The sequence below is a fragment of the Grammomys surdaster genome, unplaced genomic scaffold (assembly GCF_004785775.1).
Source record: "Grammomys surdaster isolate TR1022 unplaced genomic scaffold, NIH_TR_1.0 126029, whole genome shotgun sequence".
NCBI lineage: Eukaryota > Metazoa > Chordata > Mammalia > Rodentia > Muridae > Grammomys > Grammomys surdaster.
The window spans coordinates 12,146-34,340 of NW_021620842.1; the positions used below are offsets into that span (position 1 = coordinate 12,146).

At 36.6% G+C, this 22,195-nt stretch overlaps 1 protein-coding gene across 1 annotated transcript in view; it reads left to right on the plus strand.

Annotated features, from left to right (window-relative positions):
- Positions 1-22,195, plus strand: part of Ptprd (protein tyrosine phosphatase receptor type D) — a 171,931-nt gene that overhangs the window by 8,456 nt on the left and 141,280 nt on the right. The window contains exons 5-8 of the mRNA XM_028754605.1: positions 3,347-3,464; positions 8,733-9,320; positions 9,747-9,847; positions 10,706-10,965. Coding sequence (XP_028610438.1) covers positions 3,347-3,464; positions 8,733-9,320; positions 9,747-9,847; positions 10,706-10,965 — 1,067 coding nt within the window. The remainder of the gene's footprint in view (positions 1-3,346; positions 3,465-8,732; positions 9,321-9,746; positions 9,848-10,705; positions 10,966-22,195) is intronic.

Genomic DNA, 22,195 nt, shown 5'->3' on the forward strand with positions numbered 1-22,195 from the left:
AAACAGATATAAATTTGTACCAAAAATGTCCTAAATAAAGGTGTAAAGCCATAGAAATCAGCGGCAATGCTCAGATGGTTATAATTTCAAAATAACTGCAAAATGGCAGTATACTTGAGAACTGAAGCAATGCCCTGTAGTTCCATAGATGACAATATTTATGTATATATTTGGGCTAAGAAAGATGTGTTATCTGTTTATAGTGGTGCACAATATTTGGGCTAAGAAAGATGTGTTATCTGTTTATAGTGGTGCACAACATGTGCAGCCATGGACACGAATGGGACTGACCTCTGGTCATGTGACAGTGAACCTACTAATTGGACACAAATAAAAGCTTCTTATAATAAAACTTCCGTGGAATGGAGCAAAGAGAAAAAACTATGACAGCTGAGGTGTCAGGAGAAGACTAGTGAGTCCTTCACTATTTTGTCTTGGAGAGATATTGAAACATATTAAAAAGCAAAATCATATAAAGGTTACAAAGAGCATTTTCCTTTCTTAGACTGAATAGAATTAGCATTAATTAATCTTTTGGTATTCATTATTACACCATATGCAAAGCATATAGAGATAAATGTGCAGTAAACATTGACCCTGAAAAACTTGTGGTCTCTCAGGACAAATGGCCATGATGCCAATCAAAGTGTTTTAAATGCCACAGAGTGTCATGAGACCTAATGTATAAATATTTATTGCCAAAGCACAAGGCTCCTTTTGGAGTTCTTGGAAAATATTAATAGTGTATCAGATACCATAAAATTTAGTACAGAGCACTATTTTATTAGACTAAGATCCATAGTTTGAAACACACTTATGATATGATCCAATGTATATATGTGTTTGAAAGAATTAAAAATTTTTATAAAACCATATTTATCTTAAAACATGTAATTAACTCAACATTTTATGCTTAAGACCATTGCTTTTCTTACTTTATTTGAAACTGTCCATTGATTAAATTGATTTCATGATAACGAGAATTAAACACTATCTCATTGAAAAACAGCAATTTAATGGATAAATTAGAGTATGAAAAGACAAAAAATTATTAAGAACAAATAAATAGATATTCTACTAATTTCTTAATGAAGTGACAAAAATCCAACAAAATTTGAGGCAGCAGAAATGAAAAGGATCAGATAGATCAATATTTAAATCAAAACTTGACCAAAGCTTGCTGGTGAAGACCTTAAGGAGGAAAAGTGGTGGGAGGTTAAAGAGGTGTTATCAGTCATTAAACCACAATCATCAGGGAGAGTCTGCACAGGGGATGGCTTTCCAGGTTTTTCACTTAAACTGAAGACTATATGTCATAGGGAGACATCGAATAGATTCCACATTACATTGCTACTTGAAGCAGAGGGCCACTATATTGAACTATAGTGAGAAATAATTATTTTCCTTTCCAAAAAAATGCAGTTATTTTTCCAAGTTTAGACGGCAGTGAGGCTGATGGCACTGGGACAAGACCTTAGGAACACAGGCTTTTAGAAGGCATGAGTGCAAGGGAAGACAGGAGGTGATGAGAGGCAGAAGGATTTCTGACTCTCAGAGTAGACCAATACCACCATGCAAATGCAGTTCACTTACAGACAGAAAATGTAGCCCAAGTAATAGCATGATTGTAATAGTTGTGTTATAGTTAGCTAAGACTAATAGTGTATAGGACTTGACCAGATTTGATGTATCTTATAACAACTGCAAAAAAGAGAAAGACACAGGGAGGAAATATTATCTCTAATGTTAGGAATGAAAACCTTATAATAGAATCAAAGTTGCCACATACTTGATACTAGAACTTCTATGTGCCAAGGTTGCCTGCTATCTAGCAGTAATCTTGGAAGACCTCATTAAGAGGTTAGTATCTATGCCATCATCATTTCGGAATATCCAGTTTTTCTACCATAGTGTATAATACTGCTCACCAAGTCTAGGTGTCCTCTGTAAAAGCATTTCAAGGTCCTAAAGATGAAATATATTTTTCTGAAAATGTCCATCTATGTGCCTAAATAAAGTCTTCAAGCACTCAACAGGATGGTATTTGAAATGTTTCAATTTCCACAATGATGATATTCTTATTCTTTTGAGAAAGTAACTTGTCAAAGCTGTCACATTTGGCATCAGCTTCAGCAGTTATGTTTCATGGCACCTGTAAATTGCTTTGCTAGGAAAATTTCTACTGTTTTTCTTATAGCCTTGTCCACTCACTCCTCACTCACTAAGGTTGCCTTTAGCTTGAGAAGATAATGATATTAAATACTTTCTTAAGTATATTCATAATCAACTTGAAAATGTATTTATGCAAAAGAGTCAAGTAGTTAGTTAATTGCTCCATACTTTTTTTTTGTCTGTATAGAATGTGTATGGATCTGAAAACAAAAACAAAAACAAAGAAAAAACACAAACACCAAAACAAGTTGCTAGCCAGAGCTCCAGCTGAAGAATTATGTAACATCCAATTTAGAGAAACAGTTCAATGATAGTCTTAAAGCTATAATAGTTCTGGGCCCTTATTAAAAGAAAATGAAAAAATTTCAGATAGTCTACCAAACTATCAGAAATAATTATTTAAGCAAACATTACATAAATTCAAATCTCATTCATATTTGTAAGAGCTGCTCACTAAATATCCAGAATATTCTCTTCGTTGTGTGACAACTTTTGTTATCAGGCTATATAATTAACCAGTCGTTATTTCCTAATATCTTCAAAATATTCTTTGGCCCCAAGCGATGTCTAGATTCAATAGGTCAACCATTTATTTACTATCAACTTCCTGCGGGCAGAAATACCATGCTGACATCTGTCCTGTCACCAATCTAGCTACATTGCAGGGCATCACTGGAAAAATGTTTCTACAAAATAACAGCTATTATGTCAGATGGCTGTGATATACCAGACCCAGATAGAAGAATTTTCCTGATAAAACTTACTTATCTTTCATCCATTTGGGATTCTAGTATTCTAATTTTATGTTGGGACATACAAATGTAAATGGGTAAACACTCCTAGATTACCAACCTATTAATTTTTTTTTATATCAAACAATTAAGAATGGTTAAATTCAGGGATGTCAAGGAAGTCTGGTTCCAGATTTCAGTCTTAACTATTCCTTCTGAAAGCTGCTTCTGAAAGCTTTGAGCTGAGGATGCTCAAATACCCGACTTCACTATTAACATCAAGACCCATCTCCATAGCATGAGCTGAAGGCATGGAACTTAAGCGCTTAGCATGGCTTCGGGACATGTCCAGGCATGCACAGAATGAACATCAGTCACCTTCTTTTCCTCCACGTTCCTCTTGGCATGCTTTAAATCACTGTTCTTGGCATGTGTCATTTCAGGACATGATCATCTCTGGGCTGCAGCCTGAAACTTCATATTCCCTGACCGTCACAGCTTACACTACCAAAGGAGATGGCGCTCGAAGCAAGCCCAAGCTAGTGTCCACCACTGGGGCAGGTAATGTCTTCTGTGCATATTTGTACCTTCAGCCCTATTACAGATATTCGTATACTATGGATGTAACCTATGATTTTTTTTTTCATTGTGGGACACTGAGGAAAAAGAGACCATGCTCAACTGTGAAACATTTTTCTAAGCTGATAGGGAAAAAGAAGATCAAAATGTATACTGTCTAAATAATCCAATTAGTCATTCAACAAGTTATTTTTGAGCATCTACTGTGTGCCCACTACCATGTACAGAACTAGGTATATAATAGTAACAAAAAAAGATTTTCTTCTCATTAAATTTATTTTCTGATCTGGATTAGTAAATTAGCAAGTAAGCATGTGAGAAAATGTCAGGATATGCTAAGTAAGATAAAAAGAAAGGATGTAGGCATATTGACCCCAGGGAGGCCTTTTTCTTGGTATTAGGGTGTTTTGGTGTTCATTTGTTTGTTTGTTTGTTTTTTGTATTGTTTCTTTGTTTTATTTGAGATGGGATCTTCTTAATTATTAGCCCTCCCTGCCTTGGCCTATGCCATTGTTCTGGGCAGAGCAGGTTATTAAAACTGAATGTAGAGGAGCTCTGATTCTTGAAGGTCAAGGCAAAAGGCATCTAAGCAGGAAAGTCACACAGTGATTCTGCACGATCCCCACAAGGATTCTGACTTTGTTTCTTTTCCTGTTGTTGCAATGAAAGACTGACAAAAGTAACCTTACAGGGGGAGGGTTGGTTCTGGCATAAACTTCAAAATACACTCTGTCATATCAGAGAAGTCAACGCAGCAGGAGTTTGAAACAGCTGATCACATTGAATTTCCAGTCAATAAACAGAGCAATGAATGCTTGTGTTCATGTGTTCAGCATGTTTCCTCCTTTTATTGAGCCCTGAACTCATGTCCAAGCAATGTTGCTGCCTGCATTTAGGCTGATTTTTTCTCCTAATCAAAATCATCCCCCAGAGGTCCACCTTCCATGTGATTCTAGATTCTGCCAAGTTAGCAGTTAACATTGACTGTCACAAACTTCTCTAAGATGGAGTTGTCATATGATTGGGTTTATGGCTTACAGCTTTATATTTTCTAATTTTCCCTCTAACCTTTTCTGTAAGGCTTTAAAACAAGATAATTACCCTAAAGGTGTAAAACAAAAAGTAGGATAAAGACTATCAAAAGGCTAAATAATTTCAGATTACTTCTTCTAGAAAGATGGGCAGCTTCTTTGGTGCTTGATAGACTTGTTTTGCCTGGCCATATTAGAGAAAGCCAGCAGGAAGAACTAGCATCATAAACTGATAAATTAAGGGATAATTAGAGAAGGAGTCTGAATCCTGTCTTAATACAATCTCCCATGGAACATTTCTGCTGTGGTTTTGATATACTCCTCCTGAGTTGCCTCTTGCACAACTTTGTAGGAATCCCTCTCTACGTAAAGACAGAAAGCAGAGAACAGCTGTGATGTTGAGCACCCTCCTGGGTGCCACCTCACTGCCAAATTTATCTAAATGTCACAAGATTTGCCTCGATTGCATCCTGCCACCTGGACTTGCCTCAACTGGCAGGAATCCAGTTTAGCAAAACTCCATCAAGATAAAGATGTTGGGGTTTTTTATTCTTCCATTTTCCTTCCTTACTTCTCTCTCTTTGATTTAAAAATTACCATTGTATCACCCCATTATATCATACTAGAAGAGAGACATTCAGTGAGGTTGTGGTAGCATGACATATGACTGTGATTATAGGAGTAACCAGTGTGAAAACATAGGTATGTGATAAAAATCCCAAGTTGAAGCATGGAATCCCAAGTTGACAAAATAGTTTGTTCTATTTATACTGACATACTTTTGTATCACTAATGTCTTATGTGAATTATCAGATTCTTACTGCCCATGAGATGAGACTTAGGGACAGGGACATAAACGCAGAGTATATATAGAAGAACAGCCAAAATCCTCACAAAAGGAATGACTCTTTTTTACAGTAACACTTTTTGTCACTGTACAAGATTTTTAGAATGGTGGTTCTTGTTCAAGTTTTCTTTCACAATTTCCATTTTTTTCTTAATTGAGAAAAGCTTGGATAATGAAACGAAAATTTTTACAATACAGATGCTTGAGCCACACTCTTTTTCCTTAAAGAGGCCATCTAATGCTCCTATGTTGCTTACCTACCTTGTAATAATAAAGCATCCCTTCACCCTGGTTTATTTCTCTGCAATGTGTGAACATATTAATTCACTTTGAATATAATCAGAAAAGTACCTCTTCTGTTTCTGAGTCTGTAATGAACACATAATAACAGTTATAAAGGTATATAAGTTATAGCTTCTGTGGATAATTTGGAGACTCCCTTGAAATATTATCTTAAGGGTAAAAACCTTTTCTATAGGTTTTTTTATTGTACATCATTTCTAGAATCAGTAAGCAATCAATCCTTTAACAATCTGTGTAAGACTTATATCTAACATAAGAAAACTCATATGGAGCTAGCTTTTCTGTGTTTGAATGATATGTATAGCTTCTTTTTAAATATTCTCACCTTTCTGTATCATAATTTCTATACTGCCTAAGGCCTTGAGATTTAAGACAACCAAAAACCGTCATTACTTTGCGGGCTGGAGAAATCTTGCTCTTTCAGAGGCCTACAACCACCTGTAACTCCAGCTTTACAGCATCTTACCCCTTGTATGGCCAAAGTGGGTACCTGCACTCATGTGCATATCTTATTACACAGAGAACTGCATATAAACATAACTTAAAATAAAATAAAAATTTACAAATCCATTGCTTTGATGATTTTTGTATACTGTTCCATGGATTTCAGTACTCTGCTGACCAGCTGTGTGTAAAGGTGATCAAATGACAGTGACTGGAGAGTTTGGAAATAATAGGCTAAGGGCAATCAGCTATGCTTACTCATCATTATTTAAATGGAGGCTGAGTTTGGAACATTTAAAACTGTGGGCTTCAGTTGACTTCCAGAGATTGATCTTGCAAAGAGTTTTGAACTATCCACATGTATTAATCATTGTGCCCATCCTAAAAGATTTTAGAGAGTGAAAAGTCTAATAAAGAAAAAGAATTGAAAGTGCAGGAGGAGGCGCAAGCATGTCCCAAAGGTCCAAAAGGAGCACTGACATGTCCCAAAGGTACAAGAGGAGGTCTGGATTGACATGTCACAAAGGTGCAAGACAGGCATTGACATGTCACAGTAGACAGTGTAAGCTTGTTGACTATGCAGCTTGGCTTCTGTGTCTGCTGATTACTAAGAGGCTGTTACCCCTCACTTCAGCCCTCCTCTGAGAATGTGAGACTCTTCTAACACTGAAAGCTCTCAAGCATCAGTACTGTACAAAGTAGAACACCCACTCTGATACTGGCCTGACCTTCTTATGTGGTCCTCACTGTCACCTATGAACCTCGATCCAGAATCTACATATAGTACCATCTCTTCCACCTCTTTATCTTTTTTGGTATATAAGTGTTAGTTTATACACAATTACCCTATGAACTTTGATTTTCCTGCTCTTATCCCTGTATGTCTTGGTACAGGGTTTTGTGCAGTACAAACAAATCATAAATGTTTCCTATTCATAATGCTTCTTGGTGTCCCAAATGAAGCAGTTCTATTGTCATTATATGAACTTTTGGAAAATTATTTTTCACTGTATATGGAGTGATGCTATTCTTTTTCCTTTCTCTTTTTATTCCTATCATTCTCTCAGTATAATACAGCAACCCTTCGAAAGAGCATATAAAATTAAGAATTATAGTCCCACATCATAGTTTCAAGTTGGTATTGTTTAAGAGATATATTCTCTGTTTGAGACACCAATTGTAGCATGAACTTTTTCTTAGCAGAGACTTACATCTTTATGGAAAAAATATAAACTCTTTATATACATGAAGTGATGTGTATGATCCTACCAATGTCTGGTATAAAGTCTTTTTTTAAATTAAAATTTTCTGCATTCTGAAAGTAAAAATGTTAAAGTACATTTCTCTGAAAATGTATTCAATGTGAACATGTTAGAATATATTTCTTTGAGAAACACTGAATTCATTGTAGTTAGAGTCCTGGCCCAACCCATGCATACTTATATTATTTCCATATATTGGATGTTAGTTACATACATGTACTCTGAATCTGCTAAGGATGTAAATGAAAGATATTATTCCAGGGGTTAAGGAGCATACCCTTGAGCAGTGCTGATACCTACTTGGGCCACAACTTACTGGCATATAAAATGAACATGTTAACCAGAAATCTTGCAAGAGTTTTGGTTTGCCTCATCATCTGTATACACTTTTCTTAGAATTTGTGTAAGAATCCCTATGATGCTCCTTTTAATCTCCTGTATTCCTGGAGTGTAAGCCTTCCCTTCTCCCTGTTTGTTTCCTATTTCTTGCTATAGATTTGGTTTCCTGTTGTTTGTGGTTTCCCCGCCTTTTCCACTCTTCTTTAGTGTTGTCGTTTATCAACTCCAGAAATAGCTGCTTTCCCCACTAACAATAGCAGAGGTAATAGGTTCTCAATGAATATGGTGTACATCTTTATATATCTAATCTAACTTGAAATGTGTCCTCAAAAGAGAGTAGCTCCTAAACACAAACAGCTCATCACTCGGATGATTGATAATTTTCACTGATATTAGTGAAAATCTTTTATCTGTACCTCTTCATTTAATAATTCACAATAGTTAGATAAAGAACATCATAAGAGTAACTTGTGTAGAGAAGGGAAGTTACAATGATGTACAAATGGATGCATGGTTATGGGTGTAGACTACGGTTCTAGTCTGTAGATATGATCTCCAGCTTTATTTGTTGTGTACCTAACCTTAGAGAGTTTTCTAGTTCTATGGGCCTGTTTTTCATTACAGAAAATGGAGATAATAATGGCCACCTAGCACATACAGTGAGGAGGGAGTGTTTAAATCTAATGATACACAATATTCTTCTTATATTATTAGTATATGTGCATAATCATTAATCATTGTAGTTATCCCTCTCATTAGCTATATCTACTTTGTTAATCATTACTTGGATTCATTTTTCTATGGCAAGGATTTACAAAGATTGTATTCATTACCAAATTCTGTGTCAGCCTACTTTACTAAAGAAAGAAAAAGATGATTATTTGACAATGGTATATACAATAAGCATTGCTTTTTTATGAACAAGAAAGGGGGAATACTAATAGAGTGGCTTCCCCACTTGGCACTAGCTGACATATGATCCTAAATGGCAGCCATTCTTACCACTCCATTATGTGTTCTCTAGTTCCAGGGAAACCCAGACTTGTGATAAACCACACCCAAATGAATACTGCTCTCATTCAATGGCATCCCCCTGTGGACACATTTGGACCCCTTCAGGGCTACCGACTAAAGTTTGGCCGGAAAGACATGGAGCCACTCACTACTTTGGAGTTCTCTGACAAAGAAGATCACTTCACAGCCACAGACATCCACAAGGGTGCATCATATGTGTTTAGACTCTCAGCCAGAAACAAAGTGGGCTTCGGGGAGGAAATGGTGAAAGAAATTTCTGTGCCAGAAGAAATACCAACTGGATTCCCTCAAAACCTCCACTCAGAAGGCACCACTTCAACCTCTGTTCAGTTATCATGGCAACCACCTGTCCTAGCAGAGAGAAATGGCGTTATCACCAAGTATACCCTCCTGTATAGGGATATCAACGCTCCCCTACTTCCAATGGAGCACCTTATTGTTCCAGCTGACACTTCTATGACACTCACTGGCTTAAAATCAGATACTACATATGATGTAAAAGTACGTGCTCACACGAGCAAAGGGCCCGGGCCATATAGTCCCAGTGTCCAGTTCAGGACACTGCCTGTGGATCAAGGTAGGATTTGTCTGCTTATGGCCTTCCTCCTTTAAAGGAATATCGATCTTTGGAAATATTTTGAAGCTGTAGATAACTGATCGGCTCATTCATATTAATAGGTTCAGCACAACAAGCAGGTAATGTATGTATGACTTAATCCATTTTGAAAACTATAGATTCAGTTATAGAATGCCACTGCAAGGCTGGCTGGCAGTACTCTATGTCCTCAGGTAAGATAAACAGAGGATAGTGACTGAATGGAGAGAAAAGAGAGTTCTTTAAGAAAATGGGTATTAAAATGAATGCTCTAAACAGGTAGGCAAATCACATTTCTGTCTTTGTTCTATGTAGGCAGCGTCTATCCTAAGCCCTATGATCCGTGGTGGAAAAGAACAAGTTATTTGCTTTAAGAATCATATAAATACATAGTTTTTCCTTTTCCAGCAGTGTTTGCAAAAAATTTTCATGTCAAAGCAGTTATGAAGACGTCAGTGCTGCTGTCCTGGGAGATTCCAGAGAATTATAATTCTGCTATGCCTTTCAAAGTAAGTATTCTTTAAGTATCATGGGCAGAACTCTAATGGACAGCTCATTATGGGACATTATTTGTAACACATACAACAAGCTTGATTTGTACAGATGAGCTATGGATATAGTTCCATGGTAAAGCATTTGCCTAGCATGTGTGGGCCCCGAGGTTAGCTCTCTAGTACTACAAAACAAAGTTGATTTGGGCTCATATGCTCTAATGTTATTCGTGACTTTGATGAACAAGTTGCATGTGGAGCTTCAACACTGTGACCTTTGTTGTGTGACTGACATGGTACCTAGTAAGTTAAACTTGAACTTTTTACAGCAAACTACTACTTTCTATTCCCATTAAAAAGAGGAGAGGGTTGGTAGGATTTCAGCTAATTTTCAATGCACGGTTCTATATGATTTTAAGATTGTATTTATTGGTCTGAACTCCAAGCACTTTAAAAATAAAACTGACATGCCACTGAGATCTTGCAAAATTGCAGCAAGTAGTTATTATTTGTGAAATAAATAGAAAATTGTTTTTGGTAAATGAAAATATATTTAGAACAGGATTTCAAACCTCCTGGTAAATTATAGATATAATACATTGAAAGCCTAGAACTCTTTCTGGTATGAACACATCTAAATAATGGGTTAAATCTTGAAAAGTTATTGTATTATTTCTTTGTTGTGTATTTTTGAGAGACTCAGGAACATTTTACCTTTACAGAGTAAGAACTATCAAGAGAACTGGTCAGACGCCAGAATTATAGATACTTATGAGATCAGGAACTGATCAGAAATAGAATTAAACTGGCAAAGCAAGTAAATAACATTTGGTTGAGAGACTGATAACCAACTTGTGATTGATTGTGTCTCTGTAGATTCTTTATGATGATGGGAAAATGGTGGAAGAAGTGGATGGCAGAGCTACCCAGAAGCTGATTGTTAACCTGAAGCCTGAGAAGTCATATTCCTTTGTGTTAACCAATCGTGGGAACAGTGCTGGTGGATTGCAGCATAGGGTGACAGCAAAGACTGCCCCAGATGTGCTCCGCACCAAGCCTGCCTTCATTGGGAAGACAAACTTGGATGGCATGATTACTGTGCAACTACCTGATGTTCCTGCAAATGAAAACATAAAGTAAGTTAATTTAAGGAAAGAAAGGCAAGTGAATATAGAGCCTGTATTTCAGTGCTATTGTGGTTATAAAAGAATGGATTGCTGCCTATAACATGGAAGATTCTCTTGTGTAGACTCATACCTTCACTATCTAGGAGTCATCATACTCTTTTCATATTCATGCTAACACAGTCTCCTCATTGTAACATTGTGGGATTTTTTTCTATTCCAGCCAAATTATTTTGAAAGAGAGAGAACAAGTTGCAAAAATACAATTTATTGTGACATATAGAATACAGTTGATAATTGATAGCAAAATAATAATACTTATTATAACTGAAGAAAGTATTAAAATCTGCAAAAAGTCTGAAAGAAGCTATAAGAACTTAAGTATTTCAAAATAATGTATGATAGTAAGATTTTGCTTGTGTGCTAAAATATGGGAAGGATTCAAGTATAAAATAACATTGGAGGAAAAATAAAACATTAGAAAATATACCACACAGCACAGTATGAAAGCCAGTTAACCAGAAATACAAAATTAACTCAGTTAGTTGAGAAGTTTGTCCAAAGATGTAGTCTCAGCTGACCTCATAACCAATAGAAAGACAGATGGTATCATTGAAATACATAAAGTACAAGTGTTAAGAGTAGACCTTGGCAATGAAAAGAAGTTGGCCTCTGTCTTCAGTGAGCCTAGCATAGAGTAGGAAATATGAAAAGACTAATGTCACAGTTATCCTTAAGACAAACGATGCTAGGATGAGATGAGTCCATACATTTCTGAACATCATTTTGATGGTCAAATAGGAAGCTTACAAACTGTAAGAACCAGAAAGTTATATATTTAGTGGCAGTGCACACTTTAGTTAGGGCAGCAAGTATTCCTGTCAGGCTGGACCCAGAACACTTGGGCAAGCTAGGAAAGGGGTGAGGGTTGGGGTGGTAAAATGGTAGTCAAGTGGCATGTTGTGCTCAGCAGGTTTAGCTGCATTCTATAGACAGCAGAAACTCACTAGAGCTCTGGATGCAAAAACCAGTGTGATGTCAATCATGTGAAACCTCACTTTCCATTTTAGGAGCCATTTACTGAATATCTTGTGACATGTTAAATAGAACTGTTACCTGCTTGGGATGAAAAATATATTTTTTATTTTTATTGTATTATATGATAAAGTCAAGATGAAATTGTTGGGAAATATTTGAAGTTGAACAGAAGGCATGTGTACATATTCATGTACTGCTGAAATAACCAGAGCCCCCTAATGTGGTAGAGAAAATTTTTGAGAAGTCATCATGTAGTCAGTTAGCATTCGACAAATTACATAACTAAAAGGTAGGGCAAATAGTGGTCCACACAGGAGTCAAAGGGAAACGGGAAAGATACTTGAGTAGAAGTACAGCAGGGGTCATCAGTGTGTGCTTTATAGAGGTCAGAGGAAGGAACAGTATCACACATGGCTCAACAAAGTGGTGAAATATCAAGAGGAAATCTGAAGCAAATTGGACAAGGTTACTATTCACCAAAGATGTATAATACCAAAAAGGAAATCACTGTTTAACTCAGTAGTGAATATGTATTCTAAATGAGGTTTTTGTATGAACTATCCAGTTAGAAATTTGGGTTCGGAAAAGTAAAGCGAGACTAAAGGCACAAATCTGGGAGCTACCAGAGCAGCATTGGTTTTTATAGAGAATGACAGAACATTGAAGCAATGAGATGAAAATATGAAACAAAAGATGAAACATAAAGGTTGCAGTAAGAGGAGAGTCCACTGATGACAGAGAACAGTTTCATATATAGAGGAGAGGACACCTGGGTGAGGACATGGTGGCCAAGGCACTATATCGGATGGGACATTTAAACAGTAAGTGAAGAACTCCAAGATCCATCCAGATATGGTGACACTCCTGTAATCCTAGCACTGGAAAGGCTGATACAGGAAGAGTGGAAATTTGCAGACAGCCAGGGTTAGTAGCAAGTCTCTGTCTCAAGCATGCAAAACAACAAAAGAATCCTCAGCTTTGGACAAGATAGCAATCTTATCCCACACTGAAAGAAATAATGAGAAAAACCAATATTAAAAGTAAAAATGTGAAAGAAGAAATTTTAGCAAAGTATAATTTGTGAAATTCACTCAGGATTAAGTACTAACTTTGACCCACTTTACACTCTGCCAAATCAGTCTTTCCCGCACAGACCTTCACTTGACGTTTATTTGATAAAAACGATGGCAGGTTGCACCACAAGTAATAGAATTTTCAAAGTGCACTCCGATAAGGTCTTCATTTTGTCTAATCTTCTTTTTCAGTTTCTGAAAATTAAAAGTGAAAATACGAGGCCAGCCCACTTTTTATCACAGTAAAATTTAATATGAGTGAAAGATTATATTTATGTGTTGATTCTTTTTAATTCTTTCTGAGTTTCTATTATTATTAACAGGTAAATAGGTTTTTGAATCTACTTTATTGAAATATAATTGAAATATATACAAAGTGGTAGAAGCTAGACTATACTTTTAGTCTAGCACCTGGTAGGCAGAGGCAGGATGATCTCAGTGAGTTTGAGGCCAACCTGATCTTCATAGTGAGCTGCAAGCCAAGCAGGACTACAAGGTAGACTCTGTCTCACAAAAAAACCAAATAAACAAAAAAGTGGTACATATTTAACATACAGAGTTTAATTAGTCTTTATTATAATTATCATCCATCAAACTATGGAGACCCTAGACCTAGCAGACACACTTTGAACAACTACTGAGTAGCAGGCAATGTGGTGGAAGTTCATTCAGTAAAAAGTTCAGAATATATTATTATTCTTAAGCAACACTTGCCTGACTGACTTGGGAGACTTCAATAATGATGTCTGTCACAGTGTTCTGTGATTGACTGGGCTCCTAACCCAGGTTTAGTAACTTACAGAGGCATTGTAGAAAAGGTGACATCTATCTGGAGGCTTTACAAATCACAATCTTTGCAGGGTAGTAGTAGCACATGTCTCAAATCCTAGCACTCAGGAGGCAGAGGCAGGCAAATCTTTGAGTTTAAGGCCAGCCTGGGCTACAGAGTTAGTTCTAGGAAAGCCAGGACTATACAGAGAAACTTTATCTCAAAAAATTAACAAACAAACAACACCAATAGTAACAACAATTAAAAAAATAATAATTCAGGATACTGTCTGGGTTGGGAGTAAAGAGCTCTTAACAGAGACCAGGAAACAGCAGGTACATGGCCCTTTATACCACACCCTACCTTTTCTGTTAGAGTCTAGCAAATTCATGTTGAGTACACACTATTTCTAATATTGTGTCAAGATGAAGTCCTATCTTATCATAAGATGCAGAAAACAGCTCACATGAATCTGATGGAGTACGAGGCTCTGGAAACAGAAACCGTGTCAGCTCAATACAGATGTCTAGAAAAGAGTGCTGAAGGTGGTAGTTAGATTCAGTGTGAATTGAGAAAGATTTGTGAAAGCTTAAAAGTTGTAAACAACAACAAACCAACAGAAAATGGGGATGATAAATGCAGTCCATTAAACAAAACTTATTTATTTCCTTGAATAAAACAGAAAGGTGAACGTAGCAAAGCATATTGAGTGACATTGAAGCTGGCTGTGTTTTCATGACTTTTCTTGGCTGATGCAGAAAATGAACTGGTTTCTTAGTGAAGCCCTTAGTGAAAATTGGCATTTTTATTTATTGGTGGCAAATTTTAGTTTCATATTTCAACTTCTGACTGAATTCAGATGTTCCCGAATGTATTCAGTGCTTTAGGGGTGTGCTAGGTTTGTTTTTAGCTTGTTCAGTGTTACTTTTGACTTAGGTGTTCTGGACACATCCACTTTCATTGAGAATCAGCAAAAAGTGATAAAACTTTGGTAATAGGAGGAGAAAAAACTAATGAAGTGCAGAAAGAAAAAAAAAACAGCCGGGGAAAACTGTTTTCTAGAAAGGACATAAAGGTTCCCAGAAACACATTTCTTCCTTCTGAAAACAAAACAAAACAAAATGAAACCTAAAGTATAAAAGTTCTGGAGCAGAAAGACCATCAAACCTATAGGGCATGAAAAGACGATCTGATCAAAAATTCATAATACATTTATACTAATGTTTATGTTAATAAATTATTTTCTAGGGCTCCTTAAAGGAATAATAGTTGAAACATGCCCATTCTGATGGCATCTCTATTTCTGTACATGGCATGAGCAGTAATTTTAAGAAGGTCTCATATCATCCTGTGCCATTTATTACAGTTGGCAAGTTTTGAAATTGAAAATACTGTCGTGTTTTGTCCAGTATTTTAGGAATGAAATGCAGAAAGCAAATAGAATTCTAGCTGACCTGTGGATGCTAACTTCGTAACTATAAGCTATCTAGAACAGTGCTGCGTGACATTGTCTCCTGTCTAGCAAAAACAGTTCGACGACTGAAGGCTATTTGCTTACTAATAGAAACCATGCTTTTCTCAATTCTATCTACCTTAATTGCAAGGTCTTAATTCCTAGCCTGTCTTTACCATGTGGTAAAGACACACATGGTTTCTTATCCACTTAAAAAATTCCTTTTGTTTATGTGTATATGATAGAACTTGCTGTATCTACTTAAGCCAGAAGAACATGTAGGTTACCCTAGAATTGAAATTACAGGTGAGCCACATGATGTAGGTACTGGGAACTAAACTCAGTTCCTCTGGGAGAGCCTGAAATACTCTTAACTAGAGCCATTTATCCAACAACAAATTCTTGTTCATTTAATGAAGACACAGCTTCTTATTACTGTCTTTTTCTTGTATTTGGTCCTTATATTGGCTTGTGGAGACAAGCAAATGGCTGAATTATTTTGTAAACAACCCCAAGGTTACATCCAGCTCTCTTGTCATAGATTCTGTGATGGTTCAGTCTTAGTTTGTAATAGTTGTGAAGACAGAATACTAATTAGAAAATGCTATAATGCTACCATTATTCCACCATGAGACACATTCATGACAAAGGGCTCTCCTGTGACTTTTATATAGCAGGATTTTACTCTGATTGATTAAAACTGAAAGCAGACTCCGGATTGTGCTTATAGATAAAGCTACTGCCAGGCACAAGGTATAAAATTAGTTTCATAATGACTTAACATTTCAGAATAGAAATAGAAAAGTGTATTCTGTAATGTCACAGCACATATTTGGTACACATGAACACAGGCAAAAGACTCATACACACACACACACACACACACACACACACACACACACACGAGTTAAACAATAACAAAGAGAGTTCCAGCACTAACATCTGGTCCTAAGACTGGGATGCTGGGAGTGCCATAATCACTACATTGTGTAGGTTGCCAGAGTTACGTGAAAGACAAGGGAAGCCTTCCTATTTATCACCTCACTGCTTTATCAGTGAAGTGAATGAAGCTAAGGATAAATAACCTCCCATACTACACATAGCTAAAAACATTCAACATCTTAATTTGAAGATAGAAATTGGAAAGATCATTCAGCCTACTGTTGGTTTTCTATGATAAAGTAATTTGATTTAAGCAACACACATACAACATAACAGGAAAAATTATGTGAAGATTGACATTTATCCTTGAACTTTGAAAAAAAATTTGACCTCCAGTTAAATAACAAGTTTCAAAATGCCAAGACCGATTACAAATGCTAAAAAGGATGGCTGCATCTGAAGTAGGACTATGTAACAAAGACCAGAACTTGCCTTCTCACATAATTATATGGAGCTTGGACTCTTGATAATTGTGTATTAAATGAAGTTACTAAAATTTTGCTTAATATAATTCAAACTCTGAAGGTTGTATTTAACTTATCTAGTTAAATCAAATATTCTGAAAAACCATACCATAAGTTATAAGTAGTCATAGGCTTTCTAGATACATTAATTAATAAGATTTTTTAATCTATTCTATTAACATAATAGTTGAAGTCTTTGTTGGCAAAGGTATTTTGAGCCTGAAGTTCAGGCCTCAGGCAAACAAGCAAAGTACAATATAGAACTTAGTTTTATCAAAAATATTTTTTCCATTTCAAATAATTATACTCGGTATAATTTTGTCAATATAAATTTATAGGTCATGTATCAGCTCCCTATTTGTTGCCCTCCCCTTATCTGAGTCCTCTCATCTTTCATAAGGTGTCATGTGAGATTAGAAAAAAGATTACTAGTAAGCTGATAAAGAAAACTATAGTAAGGATTATGTTTCCTATATAAACTCTATGTGGCTGTGTCATTATTTTTCTAATGGAAGGAGGAAGAGTTTGATGAGAATGAAAACTGTAAACTCTCATAGGAAACACCAAACATTTTTAACTACTTAATTTAGAAGAGATATGAATCCCCATGAGCAACCTATCCTAACCATTTCCACTGTTCAGAAGAAAAGTACTTCAGTGATAAACTAGCAGTGTTGAATGAATTTTGAAGAGATTACATGTAATGTCTAAAAAATATTATAGATGCAAAATGGTCAGTTTATGTAACAGTCCTACCAGAAGTCAAAAAATGTTCTCTTGTGAAGTGAATAAGTTAATTAATATTTAAGAAAGAATTAACTTGATGAACTTCTAAGCAGTTGGGAATGATCAAGGATATGGTGACCAAATGCCTCACTAACAATTCAAAACGCTAAAAGCCAATCTAGGTATAACTCAGTATGGGAAAAGGGATTCAAGCAAGATTCTGACAGGCTTTGCAATATCTTGGTCTTTATCCTAAGAAAAATAAGGCTCCATTGAAATATCATCAGGGGTTGAAATGGCACAATCAATTTTGTATTGTGAAATGAAATTTCAGAAACTAGACTAGAAAAAGATAGTTGGTGGAGAAGAGAAGTTATGGGACTATTGTCCAGGCATGACAACAAAATGGAATAAGGCCAGATGGGTGGCAGTAGAGTGGCAGAGACATGAAGCCTCTGGAGATGGGGTTCAGAAGTTAAGAGCACTTGGAAATGAACCCGGAAAGGGGAAAGAAGAAAGTGAAAACAGACTTCCAATATAATGGCCACATCTTCTGGGGTTGCAATGGCTATGGTACAGCCTGAGAGCAGGAAAGACTTGGTATTTATTTCATTGTCACCACAGCGATAGCTAAGTACTTTGGTACATAAAGTTGAAACTTGATGAATCTTTGATATTCAGAAGAGATTGGGATGAACATAATTATCTATACATTATTTACATAAAGCTAATACTGTAAGTTCTGAGTGAAGATGGAATCTCCTTATTTTTTAAAAAAAGCATGAAGAGAAATTCTTGGGCAGTGTGTTAAAATTCTTTAACAGTTATGCATCAATAGTAAATTCTGCTACAATGATAAAGTTTGTATAATAATTCATAAAAGGAGGAAAGTCAAGAATGTTGCTAATTGCCAAAAGAGGCATAGAATTCTTTATAGAAGGTCTTGCCTACATGCTAAGAGAAGTTTTACACAGATAAAAATTCTTCTTTCAACTTAGCACTATGTGGGCATATGGTGCCTAAATCTCCAGAGTGTTGATGCAGTGCAGTGTTGATGAAGTGCAGAGCTGAGCCAGTGCTGTACTGAGGCAGTGCAGTGCTGAGACAGTACGGTGTTGATTCAGTGCTGTGCTGTGGCAGTGCTGTGCTGAGGCAGTGCAATGTTGATGCAGTGTAGTGTTGATGCAGTGCTATGCTGAGACACTACAGTGTTGATGCAGTGCAGAGCTGAGCCAGGGATGTGCTGAGTCAGTGCAGTGCTGAGACAGTACAGTGTTGATTCAGTGCTGTGCTGAGGCAGTGTAGTGTTGATACAGCCCTGTGCTAAGGCAGTGATGATAAAGTGCAATGCTGAGACATAAGATGGAGCAGAGAAATTACAAACCTTCCTAGAGGATTTGGACAGTAAGAGATGGGAGAGACTCCTGTGACTATGGTTTTGGTTTTTTTTTTTTTTTTTTTTTTTTTTTTTGCATTCTGGGTTTTGTTTGTTGTTGTTTGTTTAAATTGTAGAAGAGAGGATTTATTTGGATTTACAGTTTCTGAGATAGTTTCCATGATGTCCACTATGACAGAGTAAATGTATACCAGCTAGCACATCATCTGAGAGCTCACATCTTAAATCATAAAGAGGAAAGCACACAAGAAATAGTGGTAAGCTGTCAACTTTAATAGACTCACTTTTTCCAGCAAAGACACACCTTCTGAGCTTCCTTAGACATCCCTACGAACCATAGATGGGACAGCTGTTTATATAGACAGACTCTGCCCATCCCCTGCACCTGTCTTCTAACTAGTAGGTACTTGGCCAGGACTTCTGTTTGCTTTGATTTTTTAATAGTGGATTCAAGTTGATAGGCAACCTGTAGGCTCCAATGGGAAGAACAAAGTTGAGATAGAAATACTTGCATCAGCAGTAATGTGTTTAGTGCATGTCTTAGGAAACTAAGAGAAAGGAAATGGAAAACCATTAATTAATCAGTGTCATGATACATATAGTCCCAAGCATCTTCTGTACTAAAAGGAAAGATTATGGTTTATGTACATGGTCAGGTAGGATTATAGTTTGCTAGAAAGATGATGAGGAGAATTTTATCAGATTGCATTTTCTCTATCAGTAAGTGATATGATCCTGTTTCCTAAGAAGATGTAGATGTTCAGTCTCTGAGTCTACATGAGAAAATGATGTTATGGAAATGAAAATACAAGTTCAAGAGACAAGCAGTGTGGGGACCTAGTGGGCTGTCTGTATCTGAGGGTCATAAATGTATGGTATGATCTGTACTGTTATATTATTACTCCTGCTTTATTTAGCCTCCTGGGCTTAGGGGCAGAAAGTGGCATGGATTTCAACTGTAGCTTTGGAAAAAAAAATGGTAACTAAAAGCAATGAGATCTTTAGTTGGTGTGTGAACATCTCTGTAAAGATAGAAAGGAAAGTACCAGTGACACTGGCAGAGTTCTGAAGGTAGGAAACACACACACACACACACACACACACACACACACACATCTTCTAGAAAAAAATGAGAAGCTGGCCTTGGTAGGTTTCTGACGATGCTAGGACATATTACAAATACTTCACTATAGAGAACAAGCTTTGGATAGTATGAATTCCTGATTGCCAGATTATCATGAAATGTGCAAGGCTGTTCTGAAGGCAGTCCTGCCTTCCTGCCCTAGATGAGTGCTTGTATCAGTAGACAAAGAAGATGATAGGTATCTGACCATCCCGGTAATTAATTGCTGTGGGGTAAGCTGCTCCATTCTTATCTCACCAGAGAGTTCACTGAATAATTCGGGGGATAGTGCTGAAGTAAAAATATGGATTTTTATATGTAAAAGAACGGCAACTTGATGTGAAAGGGGAAGAAAAATTAATGGAAGTCATCAGGGTGACTGATCTATCAGAACCTTCAGGGAAACAATGGGCACTCTCTGCTAACCACCCCCCACCCCTTCCGTGTCATTGTTGTGGGAAGAGAAGCTCTCCTGACTGCGCAGGGATGAAAATCAAGAGGCTTCTTGACAAGTGTGTTTATCAAGTGCATCTGCAGTGTTATTTTGAACGCTCAGTTGCAGCTCTGTCAATTCTCTCTGTGCTCATTTAACATGATGGACTTGTTTGGCAAATCCTTCAGGTGGTAGGAGGGTGTGAATAGGAAGAAACTTAGTCTGGATCATAAAATAAAAGATATTGGCCTCTTTCACACACTCCAACTCTTATTTCTCCTCACCCTCCTTGATCATCATGCTTTTTTGTAGTAAAGAAAATGAATGGCTGGAAACTTATACATCTGTGGATTCGTTGCAGAGAGCACCACAGAGAAAAGATTCTGATTTGAATTGAATCCATGATTAAGGGAAGGGTTTAACAAGTCCATTTACCTGTATGGTGTAAAATCTGGAACGTGCTAGTGAAGAATGTGGAAACCTTGCCACTATCCACTGGCCTCTCTTTTGTACTATGTGCTTCACAGGCTGCCAAGCTCTTTAAGTTCTATTACATTCTGTTCTCCAGAGAACAGGCTCATAGTCTTTTTTTCAGAATATACAACTGAAACTCAATGTGTTAAACAAGCAGTCTTTAAAAAGGAGCTCTTATAAGTGTTTAAAAAGAACTCTGAGCCATTAGTAGTAGAGCCCCACTCCAGGTAAGGTACATCATGAGGTGACAGGTTTGTTATCAGAATACTTGTGGGAATAACTGCCCAACTAATAGAGTGAGATCAAGAATGAAAAGGTCAATTTTCTACTAAGGATATTTTTTAAAGGCAAGGTGATGGGAGATTAATTTTAGCAGCACTTGATTTAACCCAAAATATCCATGTTATTGTCATTTGTTACTATGTCATCACAACTCAGTTATCACTGAGATACTCTATATTGTAATTTTATACTGACTTTTACACATAATGGCACATCTCAGTTCTCACCAGCCACATTTCAATGCTTGATGGCCATAGAGGTCTCACAGCTACCATTCTAGACAGCTCAGCTCTAAAAGATATGTATGTGAAGAACCTTTCTGTAGGAAAGAGTTTGCTGAGAAGGCTTTCTACGTCCCCTTTGACTCAAAAATAGCTCATGGAACAGGGCTGGAATCTCCTACTCCTTGCTTTTCTTTGCCCCATGTGATAGCTGTCTCTTTTAAAATTATATAAATTCACTCCTGTGTTGATGTATATGTGTTGTCAATTTTTCTATGAATCTCTACCAAAATTATGAGATTTTCAGAAATAGAATAAATGAAAAAATAAATGAAAAACCATCATGAAGGTTTCAGTGAATTCCCTCATTGCTTAAATTGGGCAGTTATTTAATTGTTCTTATTTCCTTTATCTGGGACCAGCTTCTTCCCTTTCAGTCTTTTATGGATTGTGATGTAAGAATGCAAAACTAGATTGTGCATTTACTGCAATACCGAAAATTATTTTGTGATTGCTGTATTATTAGTTATCATCTGCAGAGTTTTCATATTGAACACTGATACAGACAGAGTTCTTGTACAGGCAAAGCAGGAGAAGGGTCTGTACTATCCTGAGGATACAGAGCACCTTCATTCTAATGTGAACCTTGTCTTGAACATGGAGCTTTATGCAGTCCTTATGTTTTGGTTGATCATCCTCAGTGTATGGAACATTTGAACTTCTTTTTGGAGATGTTATTACACTAAGTCCTATCTTGAAGGACTTTAGGTATAAATAGTCTCCAAATACCTGTACTACTTACAATTTTACAGTTTAGTTAGCTTTTTACTGTACTTTTATCTTTATGT